The sequence below is a fragment of the Mustelus asterias genome, chromosome 26, assembly GCF_964213995.1.
Source record: "Mustelus asterias chromosome 26, sMusAst1.hap1.1, whole genome shotgun sequence".
Taxonomy (NCBI): domain Eukaryota; kingdom Metazoa; phylum Chordata; class Chondrichthyes; order Carcharhiniformes; family Triakidae; genus Mustelus; species Mustelus asterias.
Genome location: NC_135826.1, coordinates 28,256,908 through 28,279,550, shown reverse-complemented (window position 1 = coordinate 28,279,550; position 22,643 = coordinate 28,256,908). Strand labels below are relative to the sequence as shown.

Here is a 22,643-nt window from a genome sequence, read left to right as displayed (position 1 = left end):
AATTTTCACTTGGTCTTTCCAAATCATTAGCAGTTATTTTCTGTTCAGAGACCAGTCATAAAGGCCTACAAATAGAACATCTTGTGAATACTATAAATCTTTACATAACTCACTGCATTTTCATGCTTACTGTACATCAGGGCTCTGTACGAATTCAGAGCATAACCTCCTCCCTCACTGGATTATTTCCATAGAATCTTAGTATTTTACATCCAAAATTAAACATGTAAAAAAAAAACACAAATATTATTCACCTAACACATTAAACTGATTAAATTATTAAGGGATGTCGTGTTTAGTACCGATTTGGGGGCTCTTTAAACAAAAAAGGTGATGATGTTTCCAAATATTCTCACCAGCACTTGCAGATTTCAAATGAAACTTGCAAACTTAGCATTTACAGTAATGAAATTAAAAGATCTTGATAAATAATATTTCTTCAAACTTTGCTACCAATTATAACACAGCTTTATAAACGTGCTTACTTCATCATTTCTCCCCAACAAAAAAATTCCAACATAAGCCCACTCTTTTCATTGCTTTAAACTATGATAGGTCTCACTGGCCCAAAGCTTTTCCCTCACACTAACAACTGTTCAACAGCAAGCAAAAGGTGCAACTCTACAATTGTCCTGTTTGTTATTGTGAAGTGGCTAATTAGTAGTCTAGAATCTGGTTTTCTGAAACAAAACGAGTGCCATTGCAAACAGAAAATCAAACTCAAACCACCTGATTAGCAGCCTGGGCGTCGAAAGAAAGAAGTTTCCCAATTTATTTAAAGCCTGGGAAAATGTGGGTAAAGGCTACCTAGTTACTGCAAACACAGGGCAGACAAGGCATTCATTTTTAAGAGTTTAATTCATCTTAATTCCCTTCAACACCATCACCTTTTCTGAAATAAGCCAAAAGGAGAAAGCCTAAGACAGTGAATTTCTTTTAGCTGCAGCTCTAAACAATATTGAAATATTGTGCATTTAACAAAAAGTTTAAACAACATAAATAGGAATACAGATTTCCCATTTGCTTCTTTCTCAATTCCGGTTGGGGTCAATTCCCTATGTGTCAGCAGCACTCCAGTCAGTACCTCATTCAAGTGGCCACAGCAAGTGTTAGGAGGCTATTGTCATTTACAGTCCTTCACAGTTAAGTCAGGTTCTGTCCTCACCAGACACCTATGGCCATGGTCTTTCTAGCAATAGCGACTGGGCAGCAATCAAGCACAAGATCCCAAAGTGACTGCGCTTTCGGGTTAAAGAAAAGATCAAAGACGAATTGTGGTGGCCCAACCGCTGCTCTAACTGGGATCAGTTAACGTTGTTCAAACCAGGACTAGAATTTAGGACCTTCTTTTGTATGGCTTTGGAACCACAGCACACAATGCATTTGTTGACTTAGTCGTTAAGAAAGCTCGATAAAAATAATTTTGAAGAATTAAAATGCTAAGTTTTCCTCACCAAGAATGTTCAGTGCAGATGTTTGTCTTTACTTACTATTCAAAGTTGTAGAAAAGACAATGTGAAAGCATCATCTTCCCCTCTCAATAGGAAAGTATTAATTGATGCAATAAATGTTTCCATGCAAACTGACAGATCCCAGTACTCCACCCTGGCCTTCAGTGACTGTACATGCACAGTCAGTGGCTAATCATTAGATTTGGAACGCTGGCTGATCTTCCCTTCCTTAGCTCAGAGGTTAGGTTTAGTATCCTTATTGTCACACACTGCAGCATACATTAGGGACTAAAACAGAACCTTTTCTGCCTGTATGGTTCTTTTCCACACTGAGCTGTCAGGGAGCCCGCTGTAATTCTCTTAACCAGCAAGGTTTATTTTACACTGTTGCATATTTTCCTCCTGCAGTGTTAGCCCTTTATCACATGTTGCAAAGTACCCAAAATTACTCAATGACTGTCATACTACCTTGTCAAGTTTAGATCGAAAACTATTGCCTTTAAACAATAGTTCACGGCAGACTCCAGTGTGCCAAGCCACCTTAAGTATAATATTAACAACCATTTTAGGAATATGTAAAGCAGTTACAAGGTGCAACACAGTCCCAATGATATTCATAAACTGGTATAGTTTAGTAAACTTTATCTATAATCTCTAGTATTTTACCCTTGAAAACACAAACGCATATTTACATATATATATATATTTTTATATAAAAACTTTAAAAAGATAATATTTCTACTATTTACTGGATAAGCAATAAAATCAACTGCAGCTATCAGTACATGATTATTCTGCAGGTCAAATATCATAATGTACAACTAAAGTCCTGCCTGAATCCTTGCTGGATCTAGAGTGCTATCATAGAAGCTTTTTAAGCAAGTTCAATTTATCTAATATTCGGCATATAAAGCAGTACTTCTGTTTTGTTAAAGACATATTGCCATTAAGGTACAATTTTAAGCTAATAAAAACAGTCGAATATTTATGGTTAAAAAAAATCCAAATTCGGTCGAACTTTCTTTCTGAAATGCATTGAGACTTTAGACTTGTGCACAAAAGATGGTGTTGGGCAACTGTGTCCTCGCTGTATGCCAGTACTAAACAATGTGGCACATTTTTACAATATAGTCACTAAAGGTAGTCCCAATAATTTCTCTCATTTCAGACACAATAATCAGTGTGAAGAAATAAAGGTGCAGTAACAAACAGAAAATCACATGGGAAATAACACGCATTTGACCAAACTAGGAACAAAGCCACAATAAATCTGTCAGTATGGAATTAGGCAGTAACATATGATTAGACAGTGCAATAGATACGAAATTGGGAGCCAACAAGTCTTGGTTTGTCTACAATTGTCTCAATGTGGACCTGCATGACCAGTTAAAAAGCATAACAGAGAGGTGAGAGGTGAGGTGATGCTTAATGAAAGCAGGAGACAAAGAAAATGTCAGCCAGTCTGTTCTAAGTTCTGGAGTGGAGCAAGAAAGGAGTGAGGAAGTTATATCCGAGCAACAACTCAAAAATCTGCTGTATTCCAAGTATAATGTAACGGTCGACACGATAGATAATTTACCAAATCAGTCTTACAAAAAACACTTCTGAAAAATTGTGTGCAGCTAAAGTGAAAAAGTTATTCAGCAGGCTTTACATATAAAAGAATCAGATTTTTAATCCTTTCAGCATTGAAAATCACATAACACAACATTGAAGAAATGAAACAGAGAAGTTAAGAAAAAGCATACTCTATCTTTGGGTCGATAGTCAAAATGTTTTTCTTAAATTGGATTTTTTTTAAAATCCACTGGCTTTGTATTACTGAGTTATACTTACCCATACGTACTAGTTAGTTAGCAGCAAGAATGACTGCATTTCGTGGAATGCCACTTTAAAGAAATGTCAAAATGCTACTAAGTCTAATTGTGGTCATTGAACATTTACAATGGGTGTGGAGTTAATTGTTGTGACAAGATCTTTACATATATAAAAACAAATAAATACTGTAAACAAAAAAGGCAGTTTTGGATCATCTTTTAACAGCCTAAACTTTGCCTTTTGTTCTGCAAAACTATTACAAATCACAACATCCGTATCTTTGACTTTTGTTGGCAATGTCAGTCCTTTGCACATGTGAAAAGAGACGGGAGATGTCATCTTCTCAATTTTGCATCTTCTTTCAATCGCCACATCATTAACTCCATGCAGGCACAAGCATCTTCACTGGAATCGTGTCCTTCAACTGGTAACAAAAATGAACAAAATAGAGGAGATTACATACTGTAATGGTCTAGAATTCTCAGAGTCCACAGTGACAGAGTGCGCTGTGTTTAATAGGGTTTATCATCAGATTACGTCTCATGGTGATATCTCATTAGTTGGAGAACCAACTGAAGTAATATTGGATCATTAAATAAAAGTAAATGTTAATACATTACATTGTCTACGATCACCAGATTTTATCTGAATTGTATGCTGTGGAAAAGAAAACGTTGTTAATAGAGATGGTTACGTGATGAAAGCTGGAAAATTGGTCAGGGCATAGGGCAAGGCAATATGGTGGGTCTTAGCACTCCAGGAAGAAGTTTTAATCCAACATGAGCAGCTGGATGAAAGTCAACTCCCTTTGATGGCTTTGAACGTTACCAAGGCTACTGAATATTGCTGCCCCAAATTGGTTCCAAGACAACATGATTCCACAGCAAAGACAAACTGTCTTCAAAGTGACAAAGGGCAGAAAATTAAGAAATTCAGTTGGTGCTCGAGATGGAATTCATGCTCGTGACAGTTGCAGCAAAGTATGCAGCGCTGCCTGGCCTGTGTGTTGGTATTAATTTTATCCTCTTTGAAAATATGTAATTTCCATAACACACTCTAACCAACAAAGAATAAGCAATCAAGAAAGAATGGGCTCTCCCTCATCAGACCTCTACTCCAAAACATTCACTTGGGGATAGTGCAATTGTGGCTCAGGGTTATTTCTTGGCCTACCCACGGCACTGATATCCAATAGTTATGGATCCAACAAGATGTAATGCATAATATTGAGAATGTACAAGTTCAACAATTTAAAAAAAATGTTTAAAATATAAAAAAACTTATGCACAGAGGAACTTTAAATGAAATTTGAATCATGGCTTCATAACTAGTGTTTTTCCAGTGGGAAGGCGACAGATATAGAATTCTATTTAATTTCTTCAACAAATAACGTGTTCATTCAAAACATAATACAAACGATGGTTATTGGATTCCTCCCAATCTTTTACAAGTTGAAAAACTAAGTGTGTTTCCAGTGCAACTGTACAGATTTCAGATCTTCAGGAGAAAGAAAATAGGCTGTGATTATACTGTGCTATTAATATGTGTTATGTTTAAGGGGGGGACTGCTTTAAGGTGCAGTGTTTTGTTACAAGCAGTCTGTTAGTCTGAAAGGAATACAGCAGATGCTGGAAAGCAGAATAATTACTCATTTTAGCCACCAAAGTAATTATTTTGCAGAAGACTTGATGAGCTTTTGTTTACCAAAGAAAAAGACCCTTGCGGTATTTTCTTGATTAAAGTAATGGAAAGGCGAGTTAGGTATACAGGGTCATATAGTCATGTGATACCTGAAATGGGGAGAGCTAGATTTGTGGCTGAGACAAACAGCTGTGTGTTCAGTTGCTGGAAAAGGCTGTTTAAAAACAGAAGCCTACAAGCGTTCTCTCTGTCTATAAATTCTCTCTGGAAGTTCCAAAGCTGTTTACCCAATTTAAAGCAAGTATGCCTGGGTTTGCTAACTATTTTTAAAGTGGGGTTTAAGGCTATAAGATAAATACTGCTTAATTGGAACTGAAAAGTTAGAAGTTAAGAGTTGTTTCTTTTCATGTTTAAGGATTATTCAATGGTTTGGAGTTAAATTGTTTTCATCTTGTTAGAGTTATACTTAAACTGTATTATGAATAAAGCTTGCTTTGTTAAAAAGACCCCAATTTGTCAGTAAGAACATAAGAACATAAGAAATAGGAGCAGGAGTAGGCCATCTAGCCCCTCGAGCCTGCCCCGCCATTCAATAAGATCATGGCTGATCTGACGTGGATCAGTACCACTTACCCGCCTGATCCCCATAACCCTCAATTCCCTTACCGATCAGGAATCCATCCATCCGCGCTTTAAACATATTCAGCGAGGTAGCCTCCACCACCTCAGTGGGCAGAGAATTCCAGAGATTCACCACCCTCTGGGAGAAGAAGTTCCTCCTCAACTCTGTCTTAAACCGACCCCCCTTTATTTTGAGGCTGTGTCCTCTAGTTTTAACTTCCCTACTAAGTGGAAAGAATCTCTCCGCCTCCACCCGATCCAGCCCCCGCATTATCTTATAAGTCTCCATAAGATCCCCCCTCATCCTTCTAAACTCCAACGAGTACAAACCCAATCTCCTCAGCCTCTCCTCATAATCCAAACCCCTCATCTCCGCTATCAACCTGGTGAACCTTCTCTGCACTCCCTCCAATGCCAATATATCCTTCCTCATATAAGGGGACCAATACTGCACACAGTATTCCAGCTGCGGCCTCACCAATGCCCTGTACAGGTGCATCAAGACATCCCTGCTTTTATATTCTATCCCCCTCGCAATATAGGCCAACATCCCATTTGCCTTCTTGATCACCTGTTGTACCTGCAGACTGGGCTTTTGCGTCTCATGCACAAGGACCCCCAGGTCCCTTTGCACGGTAGCATGTTTTAATTTGTTTCCATTGAGATAGTAATCCCATTTGTTATTATTTCCTCCAAAGTGTATAACCTCGCATTTCTCAACGTTATACTCCATTTGCCATATCCTCGCCCACTCACTCAGCCTGTCCAAATCTCTCTGCAGATCTTCTCCGTCCTCCACACGATTCACTTTTCCACTTATCTTTGTGTCGTCTGCAAACTTCGTTACCCTACACTCCGTCCCCTCCTCCAGATCATCTATACAAATGGTAAACAGTTGCGGCCCGAGTACCGATCCCTGCGGCACGCCACTAGTTACCTTCCTCCAACCGGAAAAACACCCATTTATTCCGACTCTTTGCTTCCTGTCGGATAGCCAGTCCCCAATCCACTTTAACACACTACCCCCAACTCCGTGTGCCCTAATCTTCTTCAGCAGCCTTTTATGGGGCACCTTATCAAACGCCTTTTGGAAATCCAAAAACACCGCATCCACCGGTTCTCCTCCATCAACCGCCCTAGTCACATCTTCATAAAAATCCAACATGTTCGTCAAGCACGACTTTCCCCTCATGAATCCATGCTGCGTCTGATTGATCGAACCATTTCTATCCAGATGCCCTGCTATCTCCTCTTTAATAATGGATTCCAGCATTTTCCCTACTACAGACGTTAAGCTGACCGGCCTATAGTTACCCGCCTTTTGTCTCCTTCCTTTTTTAAACAGCGGCGTAACATTAGCCGTTTTCCAATCAACCGGCACTACCCCAGAATGCAACGAGTTTTGATAAATAATCACTAACGCATCCACTATTACCTCTGACATTTCTTTCAATACCCTGGGATGCATTCCATCCGGACCCGGGGACTTGTCCACCTTCAGTCCCATTAGTCTACCCAGCACTGCCTCTCTGGTAACATTAATCGTATTAAGTATTTCTCCTGCTGCCAACCCTCTATCGTTAATATTTGGCAAACTATTTGTGTCCTCCACCGTGAAGACCGACACAAAAAACTTATTTAAAGACTCAGCCATATCCTCATTTCCCACTATTAACTCCCCCCTCTCGTCCTCCAAGGGTCCAACATTCACTCTAGCCACTCTATTCCTTTTTATATATTTATAAAAACTTTTACTATCATTTTTTATATTAATTGCTAGCCTAGCTTCATAGTCTATCCTTCCTTTCTTTATCGCTTTCTTAGTCTCTCTTTGTTGTTTCTTAAATTTTTCCCAATCACTTGTTTCTCCACTATTTTTGGCCACTCTGTAGCTTTACTACAGTAGAATCACTCCTGTAGTAAAGCATCCTTTCCTCAGATTTATGACAAAATTGAAAACTATTGGGGTCTAGTCTTGCTTCATAACATACCTCAGGGCTTCTGATCTGGACTGCTTTAAGGTGCAGTGTTTTGTTACAAGCAGTCTGTTAGTCTGAAAGGAACTAACAGCATCTTTACTTAATTTGAAGTTGTCAGACATTTATGGTATCCTCAGGCAATAAACAACTAATAATTCCAAAGCCTAAAATTATTGGAAATCCCATTCCCAATTGCTTTAATTCATAGATAATCATACATGCACTGCCTTTTCTTCACTAACCACCACATACCATTATCCTGGATGATGCGTTTGAGGTAGTCTGCCATCAAATTTCTCAGTGCTCTTTTATACGGAAATCCCAGTCGATGTGGAAACACAACTGCTGTGTCAATCACTGTGCTATGTATAAGCTGGAAGAGAAGAAACACAGTTGTACTGTCTATGCTGTCACTTCTACTTATTTTCACCATAGTTAATGGGAATCAATTTGCTCCCATGGTTATTTTAAACTTTTCAAAAGATTATACTTAAAATGTATCAATCACAATTTACATTTATAAAAGTATTGTTGACATGATAAAATGTACCAAGGTGTTTCACAGGAGCTTTATCAAACAAAACTTGACACCAAAATCACACACAATATTAGAACATGTACCTAAAGATTTAGCCAAAATTGTTGGTTTTAAGGAGCATCGTAAAAGGTGGGGAGGTAGAAGCATGGAGGTTTAAGGAGAGAGTCCCAGAGCTTACGGCTCAGGCAGCTGAAGGCTCCACTGTGAATAATGCAGTGATTAAAATCAAGGATGTGCAAGTGACAAGGATTGGAGGAATACAGAAACCTAGCATGATTCAAGGAAATTATAGAGATATTAAATCATGGCGGGATTTGAAAACAAGCATGATAATTTTACAACTGGGAGCCAATGCAGGTCAGTGAACATATGCAACAGCGTTATGAATGAGCTCAAGTTTATGCACATCAGAAGATGAGAAAACAATCAGGAGAGGTTTGCAATGGTCAAGTCTTGAGGTAACAAAGAAGGGAATGATAAGCTGTGACAGGGGTGGAGACTGGCAATTTCTACTGAGGTGAAAGTAGATGCTCTTGGTGATGGGCAGATGTATGGTCAAAAGTTAATCTTTATCAAATATGACACCGAGGTTGTGGCCTCACAATGATTCAGCCTCAGACAATAGCTGAGGAAAGGAATGGAGTAGGTAGCTAGGGAAAGGAGCTTTTGGCAGGGACCAAAGACCTAGCTTCAGTCTTCCATTATTTAAGGTTAGTAAACCTCTACTCATCCTGTACTGGATGCCAGACACAATGTGAAGATCAGGGACAATGGAGCGAAAGAGAGGGGAGGTGATGGTGAAGTAGAGTTGGGTATTATCAGCATACAAGTGGAATCTGATTGGTTTTTAGGTAATGTTGCCCAGAACCAACATACATATGAGAAATAGGAAGGGGCCAAGTGTAGGTCCTTGGGGGATTCCAGAGGCAACAGCGCAGGAGTGAGAAGAGAAGTCACTAGACGATTTGATAGATAAGAACAGAACCATGCAAGGAAGGTCCTATTCAACTGGATAACACAGGACAGACAATAGAGGATTGTGTGGTTAACTGTGGCAAAGACTGCAGAACAGATTGAAGCAGAAAGGGAGGGAAAGTTTACAAATGGTCACAGGCACAGGGGTTAGCATGTGATTTTAATTAGGTCTGTTTCATACTGTGATAGGGCCCCAGACATGTTAAAGATGAGCATCGATTTTGAGAGGCAACAATACACTCAAGGACTTGAGAGGATAGAGAAGTTGGAAAAGCAAAAGACCATGTGAATGTATTTTTATTCCCTGACTTCCAAGGTAGTGAGGGAAGAAAACTTGAAAATGAAGTTCAATAATGGGACCCATGCCTCAAGAAAGATATGAAAAAAAACACTTTACAGTCAATGGAGTACTTTTGTAAAAAATGTAGTCACTGTTGCAATGTAGGAAATGCAGCAGCCAATTTGCACTCTCTCAAGGGCAATTAGGGACAGGCAAGAAATGCTGACCTAGCCAATGAAGTCCATCCACATCCTTTGAATGAATAAAAACACAGCAAGCTCCCACAAAGACCAACGTGATAATGACCTGATAACCTGTTTTATGATGTTGACTGAGGGACAATTATTACAGTAAGAAGTTTAACAACACCAGGTTAAAGTCCAACAGGTTTATTTGATAGCAAAAGCCACACAAGCTTTCGGAGCTTGAAGCTCCGAAAGCTTGTGTGGCTTTTGCTACCAAATAAACCTGTTGGACTTTAACCTGGTGTTGTTAAACTTCTTACTGTGTTTACCCCAGTCCAACGCCGGCATCTCCACATCAGGACAATTCTTAGCCAGGAGACCAAGGGTTATTCCCCTGCTCTTCTTCAAAATAGTCCCATGGTATCTTCTGTCCACTTGAGGGGGTATGGACTCGCTGTTTAAGACCTCATGCAGGTTGTAACAAGTAAAAGTTTGCTATGTATTTTTCAGGTTTAATCAAATTCTAAACTTAAATAGTATCCTATTGGCTACATAAACAACTTGGACTCCGCTTCTGTGGTATATGAACTAAGCCAATTTTCCTCAGAGTGCTTTGCATCCTCAAAGCAAGGGATATTATCTAATGTACACACATACATATTATGTACACACATTCATGAATACATATACAACTTTTAAAACACTATACATTTTTGTATGATATCCTTTCTATGCTGCTTCTTACCAATTTAGCATTCCTTTCCTGAAGCCAGTGATTCTATGTTAGGAGAGGTTTCCAATGGTGTCAAACACCCTTTGATATTTCATGAAATAGTAATTTTTAAGGCCTGAATCTAAACAGCAAACAACAACAGGGAGCAATTTGACTGGTGAGGCATCAAAGCCGACTCTGATCCTGTGCTCATCCAAGATTAAGCATGTGCACTTCTGCTTGGAAACATGGACTCAGGATTAAATAAGGAGCACCACACCTGGTCTAAATACCTTAGATATATGGTCTAACTTTGCAGCACTGGTAATGCTTTAACAAATTATCTTGAAATGGCTGTTTTTGTTTGCTTTTACTTAAGCTAGTGGCTTGGTAAACAATCCAATAACTCAAATTTTCACACTGCAATCTGTAAGACTTTAATCCATTAGAGAGGGCATTAGCTTTCCACTCTTAAAAGCACCCTGACAACTTGCCAAATTCTTAGATGAACAGAAGGATTAAGACCTTAATTGTTCTGCAAATGGATAGTAATTAGATATTTTTGCCAATAGGAAAAATGATATCCAAATTTACATGATGGGTCATAATTTCCTACTAAGGATGTGAAGTCCTGTCCCACTGGAATTACAAAAGCTTAAGCTGTACTGGCCCACTCTGGAAAACTTCATTCAAACTTCCACTGACTGAAGCTGCTTGGAGCCTGGAGTGAAAGAGTTCCTGGAGGTCACAGTACATTGCAAATCCAACAAACTCGGAGGCCATGCCCCTCTTTGTTTCTGCACTGGCTGCCATAAAGCAAGAAGGTCTAAAGAGCCCAGTGAAATTGACAGAACAGGGAGAAGGTAAATGGATGGTTGGTTGGGAGGATTGCGTTGGTAGGGGGGATGGAGAGGTTGTGTTGGTATCTGATTTGATTCGTCACAAGTATTGGTATACAGTGAAAACTATTGTTTCTTGCGTGCTATACAAAGCATACCGTTCATAGAGAAGGAAAGGAGTGAGTGCAGAATGTAGTGTTACAGTTATAGCTAGGGTGTAGAGAAAGATCAACTTAATGCAAGGTAGGTCCATTCAAAAGTCAGATGGCAGCAGGGAAGAAGCTGTTCTTGAGTCAGTCGGTACAGGTCCTCAGACTTTTGTATCTTTTTCCCGACAGGAGGAGGTGGAAGAGAGTATGTCCGGGGTCCTTGATTATGCTGGCTGCGGGAAGTGTAGACAATGTCAATGGATTGGAGGCTGGTTTGCGTGATGGACTGGGCGTCGCTCATGACTCTTTGTAGTTTCTTACGGTCTTGGACAGACCAGGAGCCATACCAAGCTGTGATACAACCAGAAAGAATGCTTTCTATGGTGCATCTGTAGAAGTTGGAGAGAGTCATAGGAGCAGCACTCTCAAAGCTTGTGACTTCAAATAAACCTATTGGACTGTAACCTGGTGTCGTATGACCCCTCATCTTGTCCTCAAGATATGATACACCTCTACAAGCTTGGATTGGTGGGATCATAACACAACGGGCTGAATAATGTGTGGTTGTGGAGTGGAAGGGGGGGGATGACATGCTTTGGAAACCACGTTGGCATGTGGAACATGTACTTGACTTGCAGCCATAAAACACTGAGGGGTGGATTAATGAGGGCGGAGTGGGACTTCCACCTCTCACTGGGGTAGAGGTAGTGTGCTCTGCAGCTGCCAGCCAATCCAATTGGTAGGATAGGCATCCACTTCATCTTACATGCCCCTCCCACTGAAAGAGTAATGATGATGAATGCTGACAGTCACCATCATTGCTTTTTCAAAAATTCTTTGTGTTTACTATCTTAAAAATAGATACATAATCAGTACGAATGATGGTCAGAAGCAGCCAGAGGGAATTGCATTTAGTTCTTCCAGAAGCTGTTGACATTTGTAGCAACACCAAAGGTGGGCAAAACAGGCAAGAACACTTGTGTAAAAAAAGTGCTTTAATTATCAAGTAACATTACTTCATAGAATGAAAATTTTTTAGATTAAACTGGTCAGCAAATTTTAGATGGCAAATAATACAGTAAATTGCACACAAGAAAATTATCTAACCTTGGCAAGTGTGTGTACAATTCTGTATCAAAACAACAAAAATAGAAAAACTCAGAATGAAAGAAAAGTTTCATAGGAGTATTAAAAAAAATAGATGCAATTAAAATAGCCAGTTGCTCAGTAACAGAACTCTTCATTCAAAACCAGGTACAGAAATTCAACTTCATCTTGTGACACAAATAGTTTGAGAAGCTATTGCTCTGACCAAAATAGAGTCAAAAGCAAAGTGTAACATGATGTGACTATAAGACCAATACAAAAGTCCATAATTTCAATATCTGTAATACTAAGTTGTGCATTCTTTAAAGCTACATTTGCTAATTTTTTAAAAAAAAAGTTATTTTGCAGTCGCGCAGAGGGACCAACTTGTGCTCACCCGCCACCTTAGCTAGCTTAGAGGGAACTTTGCTTCATATTTTTTCTGACTTAAATGCATAAAACAGAAGGAATACAATAAAGGCCATATTAAAGTTAATGGTTTTGGTATCAAGCACCTTATGCAATAATTACGAACATCAGTGATTGCAAATGTGCTGTTGCACTTGGAACAAATTTTACAGCCTTTGCCAGATCTGAAGCCAGGACATTCAGACCCAACTTGTGAAAGCACATACAGTAAGGTATGGGTTTGTAAATACTTTGTAATATTCAGAGTTACACATACTCTTGCCCTGCACTGTGCAATGCCCTGTGAATATGCATTAACTGAATATAAATATTGTAGAAAGCATGAATGCTTCAGATATAAAAAGCAAGATCATTTCCATTATTAAGGTTACTCAAAACATACAAATTTCTAATGTTGTACAAAACATAAAATGCCCATTTTTCTAAATACGGAAGAGTAAATTCTTGCCAAGTTATTTTAAAAACATAGAAGATAGGAGCAGGAGGAGGCCATTTGGCCCTTCGAGTCTGCTCCATCATTCATTATGCTCATGGTTGATCATGCAACTCAATAGCCTAATCCTGTTTTTTCCCCCATAACCTTTGATCCCATTCACCCCAAGTGCTATATCCAGCCGCCTCTTGAATTCATTCAATGTTTTGGCATCAACTACTTCCTGTGGTAATGAATTCCACAGGCTTACCATTCTTTGGGTGAAGAAATGTCTCCTCACCTCCATCCTAAATGGTCTACCCTGAATCCTCAGACTGTGACCCCTGGTTCTGGACACCCCCACCATCGGGAACATCCTTCCTGCATCCACCCTGTCTAGACCTGTTAAAATTTTATAAGTCTCTGAGATCCTTCCTCACTTGTCTGAACTTCAGCGAAAACTATCCTAACCTAGTCAATCTCTCCTCGTACATCAGTCCCGCCATCCCCGGAATCAGCCTGGTAAACCTTCGCTGCGCTCCCTCGAGAGCAAGAACATCCTTCCTCAGAAAAGGAGACAAAAACTGCACACAATACTGCACACTTGGTGTGGCCTCACCAAGGCCCTGTGTAGTTGCAACAGCACATCCCTGCTCTTGTACTCGAAGCTTCTCGCAATGAAGGCCAACATGCCATTTGTCTTTTGCTGCAGAAATGTTGCTGCAAGGCTCAGGTTAACAGCTCATTATTTGCTGGAGAATGGATATTAAATTAGAATTTCTTTTCAATGCATACCTTTAGTGCAAATAAATCACTTTCCAAGCTGTGCCCAATTAATATAGTTCCAGCACTGAACATGTTCAGTAATACTGCCTGTACATCACGAATAGTGATTGTTGTATTCTCCATATCCTCCTCTGTTACACCAGAAAATCTACATAAATAGAAGAAAAGGAATGAGTTGCCTCACTTTAAACACAATGTCAACATGAAAGAAACACCAGGGCAGAGATACAACAGCAATCTGGGTGCAGACAAGTAATGGGCTTTAAAAGAATCGCTGAATTTTGAGCATGTGAATTATGTGCTTAATTACAATATGCCCGCCACCTTGATCTTTTATACTTGTCCTTCATACAATCCAACAGAGTGGATTTGGAGGAATGCAAGGCTCTCAGACGGCCGTAGGGCTGGTGGATGCAACAATGTTGAGTGACAACAAGGCTATGGAGGGCTTTAAAACCCAAGGCACTGCTGAACCAGGAGCCTATTGGGTCAATGAGCACAGGAGGTGATGGGTAAACAGGATTTGGTTCCAAGATATGGCTAGCAGAGTTTTGAATGAGTTCAAGTTTATGAAGGGTGGGAAATGGGATGGGATAGGAACAAGAATGAAATTGGCGGCCAGGGAATGATGTTTGTATCAGGGGCTGAAGACAATTTCAGTCTTCCCAAATTTTAATTGGAACGAAGAATTGAAAGGCATGCCTGAATACAGCTTCTTAAACTTGCTGAGCAAATGGTTAAATGAGTTGAAACTAAAATGTTCGTGCTTAAAGGAACGTGGTATGTGTTTGCTGCTTACCTTGGATTCTGATTATAAATCAGCAAAAACACTCATTTCAAATTTGACCAGTCTAGTGAGGTTGGGAGGATACTTGGATCTTAACTGACACTGGCAAACTGGGCACAACATTCAAGGAGGAAACTCCAAGCCAGTGGCAATAAGATTTTTCATGAATAGAAGGTTCAGTAATGTAATTGACTAAAAGTAGATCGGTACCCAAAATTCATAAGCATGGAATTGAAAGGTTTTACAATAGAGTAGAAATGATGGACTGGAGTGAATAACAAATGAACAATGCAATCAAGGGATTTAGATGTGTCTAATCTTGAGAAGAACAACTGCAGCCCAGTAGTCACTGATATCCAAAACCAAAGCACTGTCTCAATACCAAACCATACGCACAACAGTTATTTCATAATTTAAAGTATTTTTTCTCACCCAATGATGTAAAGTGGTCAAGTCTTTCCTGCAGAAGCACTCCTACCCCCACGGAGAATGCCATTTAAAACAATCAATTTACAAGAAATTCACCACTCCACTGCTTTCCCAATGGCTCGGGTAATGGGTGCATCACTTTACCTGATCATAGAATCATACAGCGCAGAAGAAGCCCTTCGGCCCATTGAGTCCATACCGACACATTAGAAACACCTGAACTCTGACCTAATCCCATCTGCCAGCACTTGGCCCATAGCCCTAAATGTTATGATGTGCCAAGTGTTCATCCAGGTACCTTTTAAAGGATGTGAGGCAACCCGCCTCTACCACCCTCCCAGGCAGTGCATTCCAGACCATTACCATCCTCTGGGTAAAAAATGTTTTTCCTCACATCCCCCATAAGTCTCCTGCCCCTCACCATGAACTTATGTCCCCTCGTGACTGACCCTTCAACTGCTCCTTATCCACTCTGTCCATGTCTCTCATAATCTTGTACACCTCAATCAGGTCACCCTCAGTCTTCTCTGCTCCAACGAAAACAACGAAAGCCTACCCAACCGCTCTTCATAACTTAAACGTTCCATCTAGGCAGCATCCTGGTGAATCTCCTCTGCACCCCTTCCAGTGCAATCACATCCTTCCTATAATGTGGCAACCATAACTGCACACAGTACTCTAGCTGTGGCCTCACCAATGTTCTATCCAACTCCAACATGACTTCCCTGCTTTTGTATTCTATGCCTCGATTGATAAAGGCAAATGTCCCATATACTTTTTATCACAACCTTACTAAGTTGCCCTTCCGCCTTAGAAACCCTACAGTGCAGGAGGCCATTCGGCTCATCGGGTCTGCCCCGACAACAATCCCACCTAGACCCTATTCCCATAACCCCACATATTTACCCCGCTAATCCCTCTAACATACACATCCCGGGACACTAAGGCGCAATTTAGCATGTCCAATGTAAAATTCCATCTGCCCATTTGACCATGAATTTACCTTCTTTATGAGTCTCCCACGTGGGACTTTGTCAAAGGCTTTGCTGAAATCCATATAAACTACATCGACTGTACTATCCTCGTTTACACACTTGGTCACCTCCTCAAAAAATTCAATCAAATTTGTTAGGCATGCCCTCCCTCTGACGAAGCCATGCTGACTATCCCTGATCAAGCTTTGCCTCTCCAAGTGGAGATAGATGCGCTCCTTCAGAAGATACGGAGCTAGTTCCGACTCAGATTTGATCCTTGATTGCGCTGAGTTAGCTGACCTAATTCGAGCAGCAGTGATTGGAAAGGGGTAAAGGGACAAGGGAATAAGAACATCCCATGCCCTCCTGTTAAGTCATGTACATCTCTTCACAGGTTTCGTCTTAACTGCCATGCCCTGTTGGGCTGAATGACCTGCTGACAATTGTTAAATGGGCTTTCAGAGTTTGCATCTGGGTGAGGTCAGACATCAGTATGGTGATGGCATGCAACCCGTTCCCAGCAAGAGCCAAACCTCTGGAAAAGTATGGTGGGAAGGAAACACCAAGTATGGGAGGAATTGGATTAAAAGGAAAGTTTACATTCATATTTATCATGGAAATTGGATATGATTTGGATTATTACTGCCTCCCCTCAAATTACATCTGAACAACTCTAGTGTTGCTGGAAAGTATGGAAATTACGAATTGGATCAAGATTGATCTCTTATTTTCAGTGCAAACATCTCAAGTCCATAAAACTACTTACAAAAACAAAATTTATATTGTGGAAATGACCAGCAATCTTTTTCCACAGTTATGGTCATCCCTTATTATTGCAACTAGTTCTTGGCAGTGACTCATCTTATAAAAGGCCAAGTTAACTAAGACAAAGAATAAATAAAAGTACAGCACAGGAACAGGCCCTTTGGCCCTCCAAGCCCGTGCCGATCATGATGCCCTAACTAAACCAGAAAAAACCTTCTGCCCTGACTCGGTTCGTATCCCTCTATTCTCTCCTTATTCATGTACCCATCCAAATGCCTCTTAAATGGTGTCAATGTGCCTGCTTCCACCACCTTCTCTGGCAGTGCGTTCCAGGCACCCACCACTCTGCGTGAAAAATTTCCCCCGCACATCTCCCTTAAACATTCCCCCTCTCACCTTGAACCTGTGCCTCTGTGTAATTGACACATCCACCCTGAGAAAAAACCTCTGCTATCCACCCTGTCTATGCCTCTCATAATTTTGTAGACCTCTATCAGGCCACCCCCTCAGCCGCCATCTTTCCAGTGAAAACAATCCTAGTTTATTCAACTTCTCCTCATAGTCAACACCCTCAAGACCAGGGAACATCCTGGTGAACCTTCTCTGCACTCTCTCCAAAGTTTCCACATCCTTCTGGTATTATGGTGAACTGCATGCAGCACTCCAAATGTGGCCTGACAAAGGTTTTATATAGCTGCAACATGATATCCCAACTCTTGTACTCAATGCCCCGGCCGATGAAGGCAAGCATACCATATGCCTTCTTAATCACCTGTGTGACCACTTTTAGGGAACCGTGCACCTGCACTCCCAGATCCCTCTGTATGTTAATGTTCCTAAGGAATCTGCCATTTACAGTATAATTCACACCTAAATTTTATCCTCCAAAATGCATCACCTCGCATTTGTCCAGATTAAACTCCATCTGCCATTTTTATGCCCAAGTCTCCAATCTATATCCTGCTGTATCCTCTGATAATCCCTGGCACCATCAGCAACTCCACCAATCTTCATGTCATCCACAAACCTACTAATCAGACCACCCACATTTTCCTCCAGATCATTTACACACACTACAAACAATACTGCAGGAAGTAAAGGCTGAGTTTCTAATGATAAATTAAGTGTAACAAGTTAAGAGCTGCCACTTAATCATTAAACATACCTGGTGTTATAATCAATGACTTTACTGTCTGGTTTGACAAACGTATCATACACCACCTTTAGATCTGGGTTGATTACAGTCAATCTTGTCAGCTCCAAACCTTGCTTTGTGTAGCACTGGAAAGAAAGTCATCTGGTTATTAAATGAAGAAGGAAAGCCATAATACAAAGCAAAGTTTCACATGACATACATACCCAAATCCTTTGTTAGTTAAATGGTATATAAAATAGCATTTCTGACATCTATAGAATGTAATACTAATTCAGGATGGATAACCTTTTGCAAAGTTAAGAGTCCAGAAACTTACTGTTGATGTTTTTCGTTATTGAATAGATTGTAATGCTTCCAACATGTGAATGAACAAGGCATCATTGGTGCAAAATATTTCTGCACATCTATACTGTACCATTAATGTAGTGTGAACTAGCAAATTCAGTGGAAACCTGTCCTAGTCTGTCATCTGACCAGTAGAGCAGATTGTCACCAAAACCAACTGATGCACAGTGCAGAAAAAACAAGGTATACCCGCTTATATTTTTCTGCATTGCACAGAATTCACTCATGCCATAAGTATCTGTTCTGCTCCTCTATATAGGTCAGCATTTTAGTGCTTCCAATTTGGTTGATTCATGGCTCTTGATCATATCCCAGGATGCTCAATATTGCTCAGTTACTTAAAGTGTTGAGTACTGAATAACAATGCACAGCAATGCATCCTATACCTTCAGGATCCTTTTCTATATTTTCCCTCTGTCTCTGGGCTGCATTAGTCATGCAATAACAGGTGACCTGCTCTCATGGCTTTACTAACAATGCTGCTATGTATCACTGACCATGATGACTCGCTCCTGTTCCTTCCTCCCTTTCAAACACAGCTGATTTTAGGAACTTGGCTGTATGAAGAACAACTGGCATAAATCCATACTTTTATTCATATATATACACATACTGATGCTGTACATTGATAGTCCTTACCATCTCACAATCCAGGGCAAAGATACCTGGGTTTTCATCTGGTGGCATTTCTTTATCAAACGTCTTCATGAAACCAGCTAATTTTTCTTTACGACCATCCTGTACATGTTGCTGCAAGAAGAATACATTCAAACTAATATAAAAGATTAATAAAAGGGAATGCTTCAATATATTACACAACGTTTCTTTGAAATGTTCATTTCGGCCTCAATAAAATGCCCCTCTGGAAGTTCCTTCATAGTTATGGCATTAATTGCAGTAATCCAACCTTAGTTTACAACGGGGACTGAAATAACAGTCACAAGTTTCAATCACAATTTACTCACATAATGACCTTACAGATCATTAACAATCATCATGGATGTAACACCATGCCTGTCTGCAAACAAGCAGAAACTACAGCTCAAAAGGGAAATCAGAACCACAGCTGCAACCTCTGCATTTGTGTCACTGGTCTCTGGGGGTTGACAGCATACCTATCTCCCTTCTCTGCTGCCACTGAAGGGGAGGTGATAGCCTAGTGGTATTATCGCTAGACTATTAATCCAGAAACTCAGCTCATGTTCTGGGGACCCATGTTCGAATCCCGCCACGGTAGACGGTGGAATTTGAATTCTATAAAAAACATCTGGAATTAAGAATCAACAAATGACGATGAAACCACTGTCAACTGTCAGAAAAACCCAACTGGTTCACTAATGCCCTTTGGAGAAGGAAATCTGCCGTCCTTACCCGGTCTGGCCTACATGCGACTCCAGAGCCACAGCAATGTGGCTGACTCTCAACTGCCCTCCAAGGGCAACTGGGGATGGGCAATAACTGCTTGCCAGCCATTGACACCCATGTCCCACGAATGAATAAAATAAAACTTATAAAAGTTTGCTTATTGTTCGAAAAAAAAGATCAAAGGGCTATCTGGGTTATTGTGTTTTGTCACAAATCATTTCAAATATCAGACACAAAGCAAATCAAGAGATTTGGAGATTGGCCGGGAATTGAGTTAGATGATTGGCCATAATCCTACTGAATGACAAAGCAGACTCGAGGGGTTGTAATGCCTTTTGCCCCCATTTCATTTGTTGCTATGAGTAGCCAAGTACTGTCAGTCATACAGCTTACAGACCAGGCTTCATTTGGAACACTACGGTCCATTTTGAGTTCATAGAAGCATAGAAACTAGAAACAGGAGTAGGCCATTTGGTCCTTCGAGCCTGCTCCACCATTCATTTTGATCATGGTTGATCATCAAAAATCAATATCCAGATCCTGCCTTTCCCGTTATCCTTTGATCCCTTTCGTCCCATCACCTTAGGAAAGATATATAGTCAATCCATTGCTTGAGGTGTAAAATACATGAAGTAGATAAAGCTGTCTGGAATGCATAATTTGAGTGCTAATCATTTGAGTGCCACTTGTATATTTTATAATGTGATTCTTCCTGATAGAGTACCATGAAATGAGCAGCCACGTTATTTATTAAAAGTCTCCAAAATTGTGGCCAACATCCTTCCTCAATCAAAATGACAAAAACAAATCAACTAGATAGTGATTTGTGTGATATGCGTATAAATTGGCCGCTGTATTTGCCTGTACAGCAGTGACTATACTTCAAAAACAGCTCATGGGATGAAAAGCATTTTAGATGACTTAAGGTACCATATAAATTATGGTTCTATATTCTCATTTAGAGGTATGAAGACATTTGATACTCGTACATAGAAAGAGTAATACACATGGATGCCTCGGAGCTCAACAATTTTGCTAATATCACAACTGACTGTGCACTAGCTGCAGATCACCTGATCAAGTATGGGGGAAGCAATTTATACAGCCTAATCAAAAATCAGATACCATTAACCTCTCCATTCCAATCTCAGCCTTTTGATTGAGATCAAATGTCAGATCAAGCCCAAGATGCGGTGCAAACCTTTTGTCAGCTTGGGTCTTGTACGTCTCTCTTGTGGGGACCATGAATTGGATTCAATTTGAATTTGGTTTTTGGAGCAAGCAAGGAGATGTTTGCCCAGTCCACTCTGAGCGTCGGCTTTGTAACTTTAAGAATGGAGTAAAAAATTTTTTTAAAAGAAATCTTCAACTAAAACTAACAGCATTAAGCTTAGATGTTGATATACTCGTTTTAATGCTGCCCGCTACCAAATTGAATAGTATGGACATTCTGATCTGCAATTAATTTACACATCTCTACAGATACCTGTGGATTGGACTATTTCTCAACACGTTCTCTGTTCCTAATAGTTCATGAGTTCATGATCCATCACCTTTAATCAGTCTTTCTTACCTTAGCTGTCTGACACCCTGCGTATCCCACTGCTCCTCCACAGCAGTTGTACTGTGTTTCCCAACCACCAGGTACTGCAATATAAACAATAAGATTAGAAAATACTTGCACAATTTTAAAAGGAATCAACTCTTGAATTTCATTTGTATGTTTTCTGTCAGAGGTAGAATGTTCATTTAGTATCAATTTGCTGAACTTTGTATGAGCAATTTGTAATAAAAACATGATACAAACTTATAAAAGGAGATAAACTACAACTAAAAATATCAAAACACATGCCTTCACCACCCAGCAGCTTTCAAGATCAAGATTGTGGAGCCTGGAAAGTAACAAAATTACATAAAATTACATAGAATAGACAGCACAAAATAGGTAATTTGTGCTAATCTGTGTTGGAATTTGATGGGTCCATTTGCCTCAACTCTGCCTTTCAGTGCATCTTTATATTCCTTTTCTTTCTCATGTGCTTGTTCATTTGCCTTTTGAAAACATCCAAGTTATTACCTGGGGTAGAGAATTCCACATTTTAACCATTCCGAATAAATAAACGTCTCCTTATTTCCATTTTGGATTTATCAGTACCTAGCCTGTCATTATGGCTCCTTGCTTTGCGTTCTCCCACAAGTGGAAAACCTTCTTGCCACACCTACCCTGCTCAACTCAATTTTTAAAGACTGCTATCATGCCATCTCCAATTCTTCTCTTTTCCAAAGAACAAAGTCCCAAACTGTTCAATCCTTCTGGATATCTATAATCTCGCGGCTCTAGTGCCATCTTTCTAAGTCTTCTATCAACTTATCCAGTGTTCCAAGCCCTTTTAATAGTACACAGTACTCTTTGACCAGCATTCAATACAAGTTTAACATAACTTTATTATTTTTAAATTCCATGCCTCTAGAATTATACCCTAGTGCTTTGTTAGAATTTAATTCCTACGTTAATCTGAAGTTTATTTTTAGTGATTTGTTCACCAGTGTCCCTAGATCCTTTTGCTGCTCATCTACTCCAGTTTCTTATTCCCTGAAGTACAAGTGATGTTTCTGTTTTTCCTGCCAAAGTTCATCATCTCACATTTATCTGTGTTAAAGTTCATTTACCATTTAAATGCCCCACCTCCAAGCTTTCTAAGGTTCCATTGTATTAATTATGCTGCCTTCTTCCTTAGTGTTAGCTGTGGACTCCTCCCAAGTTTGGTATTTTGTTAGTGACTTGCTTTCAAGTTCAAATCGTTGATGTCAATTACGGATAACCGTTTTCCAAGCACAGATCCTCGTGAAACAATGATTTCTACCTTCCTCCAATCTAAATAACAACCTTTTACCACTACTCCTCTTGCTATCCTTTCGGC

The 22,643-nt window shown here is 39.9% G+C and overlaps 1 protein-coding gene across 3 annotated transcripts in view; it reads right to left on the bottom strand.

Moving 5' to 3' along the window:
- Positions 1-3,103: 3,103 nt before the first annotated feature.
- The window catches only part of rexo1 (REX1, RNA exonuclease 1 homolog), an 83,422-nt gene continuing 63,882 nt past the window's right edge, over positions 3,104-22,643 (bottom strand). For all 3 annotated transcript variants that reach the window (XM_078198353.1, XM_078198351.1, XM_078198354.1), the window contains exons 11-16: positions 21,296-21,369; positions 18,997-19,107; positions 18,022-18,137; positions 13,911-14,049; positions 7,763-7,883; positions 3,104-3,693 (exon numbers count right to left, since the gene is read on the bottom strand). In XM_078198353.1, the coding sequence (XP_078054479.1) occupies positions 3,605-3,693; positions 7,763-7,883; positions 13,911-14,049; positions 18,022-18,137; positions 18,997-19,107; positions 21,296-21,369 (650 nt within the window). In that variant the 3' untranslated portion in view covers positions 3,104-3,604. The remainder of the gene's footprint in view (positions 3,694-7,762; positions 7,884-13,910; positions 14,050-18,021; positions 18,138-18,996; positions 19,108-21,295; positions 21,370-22,643) is intronic.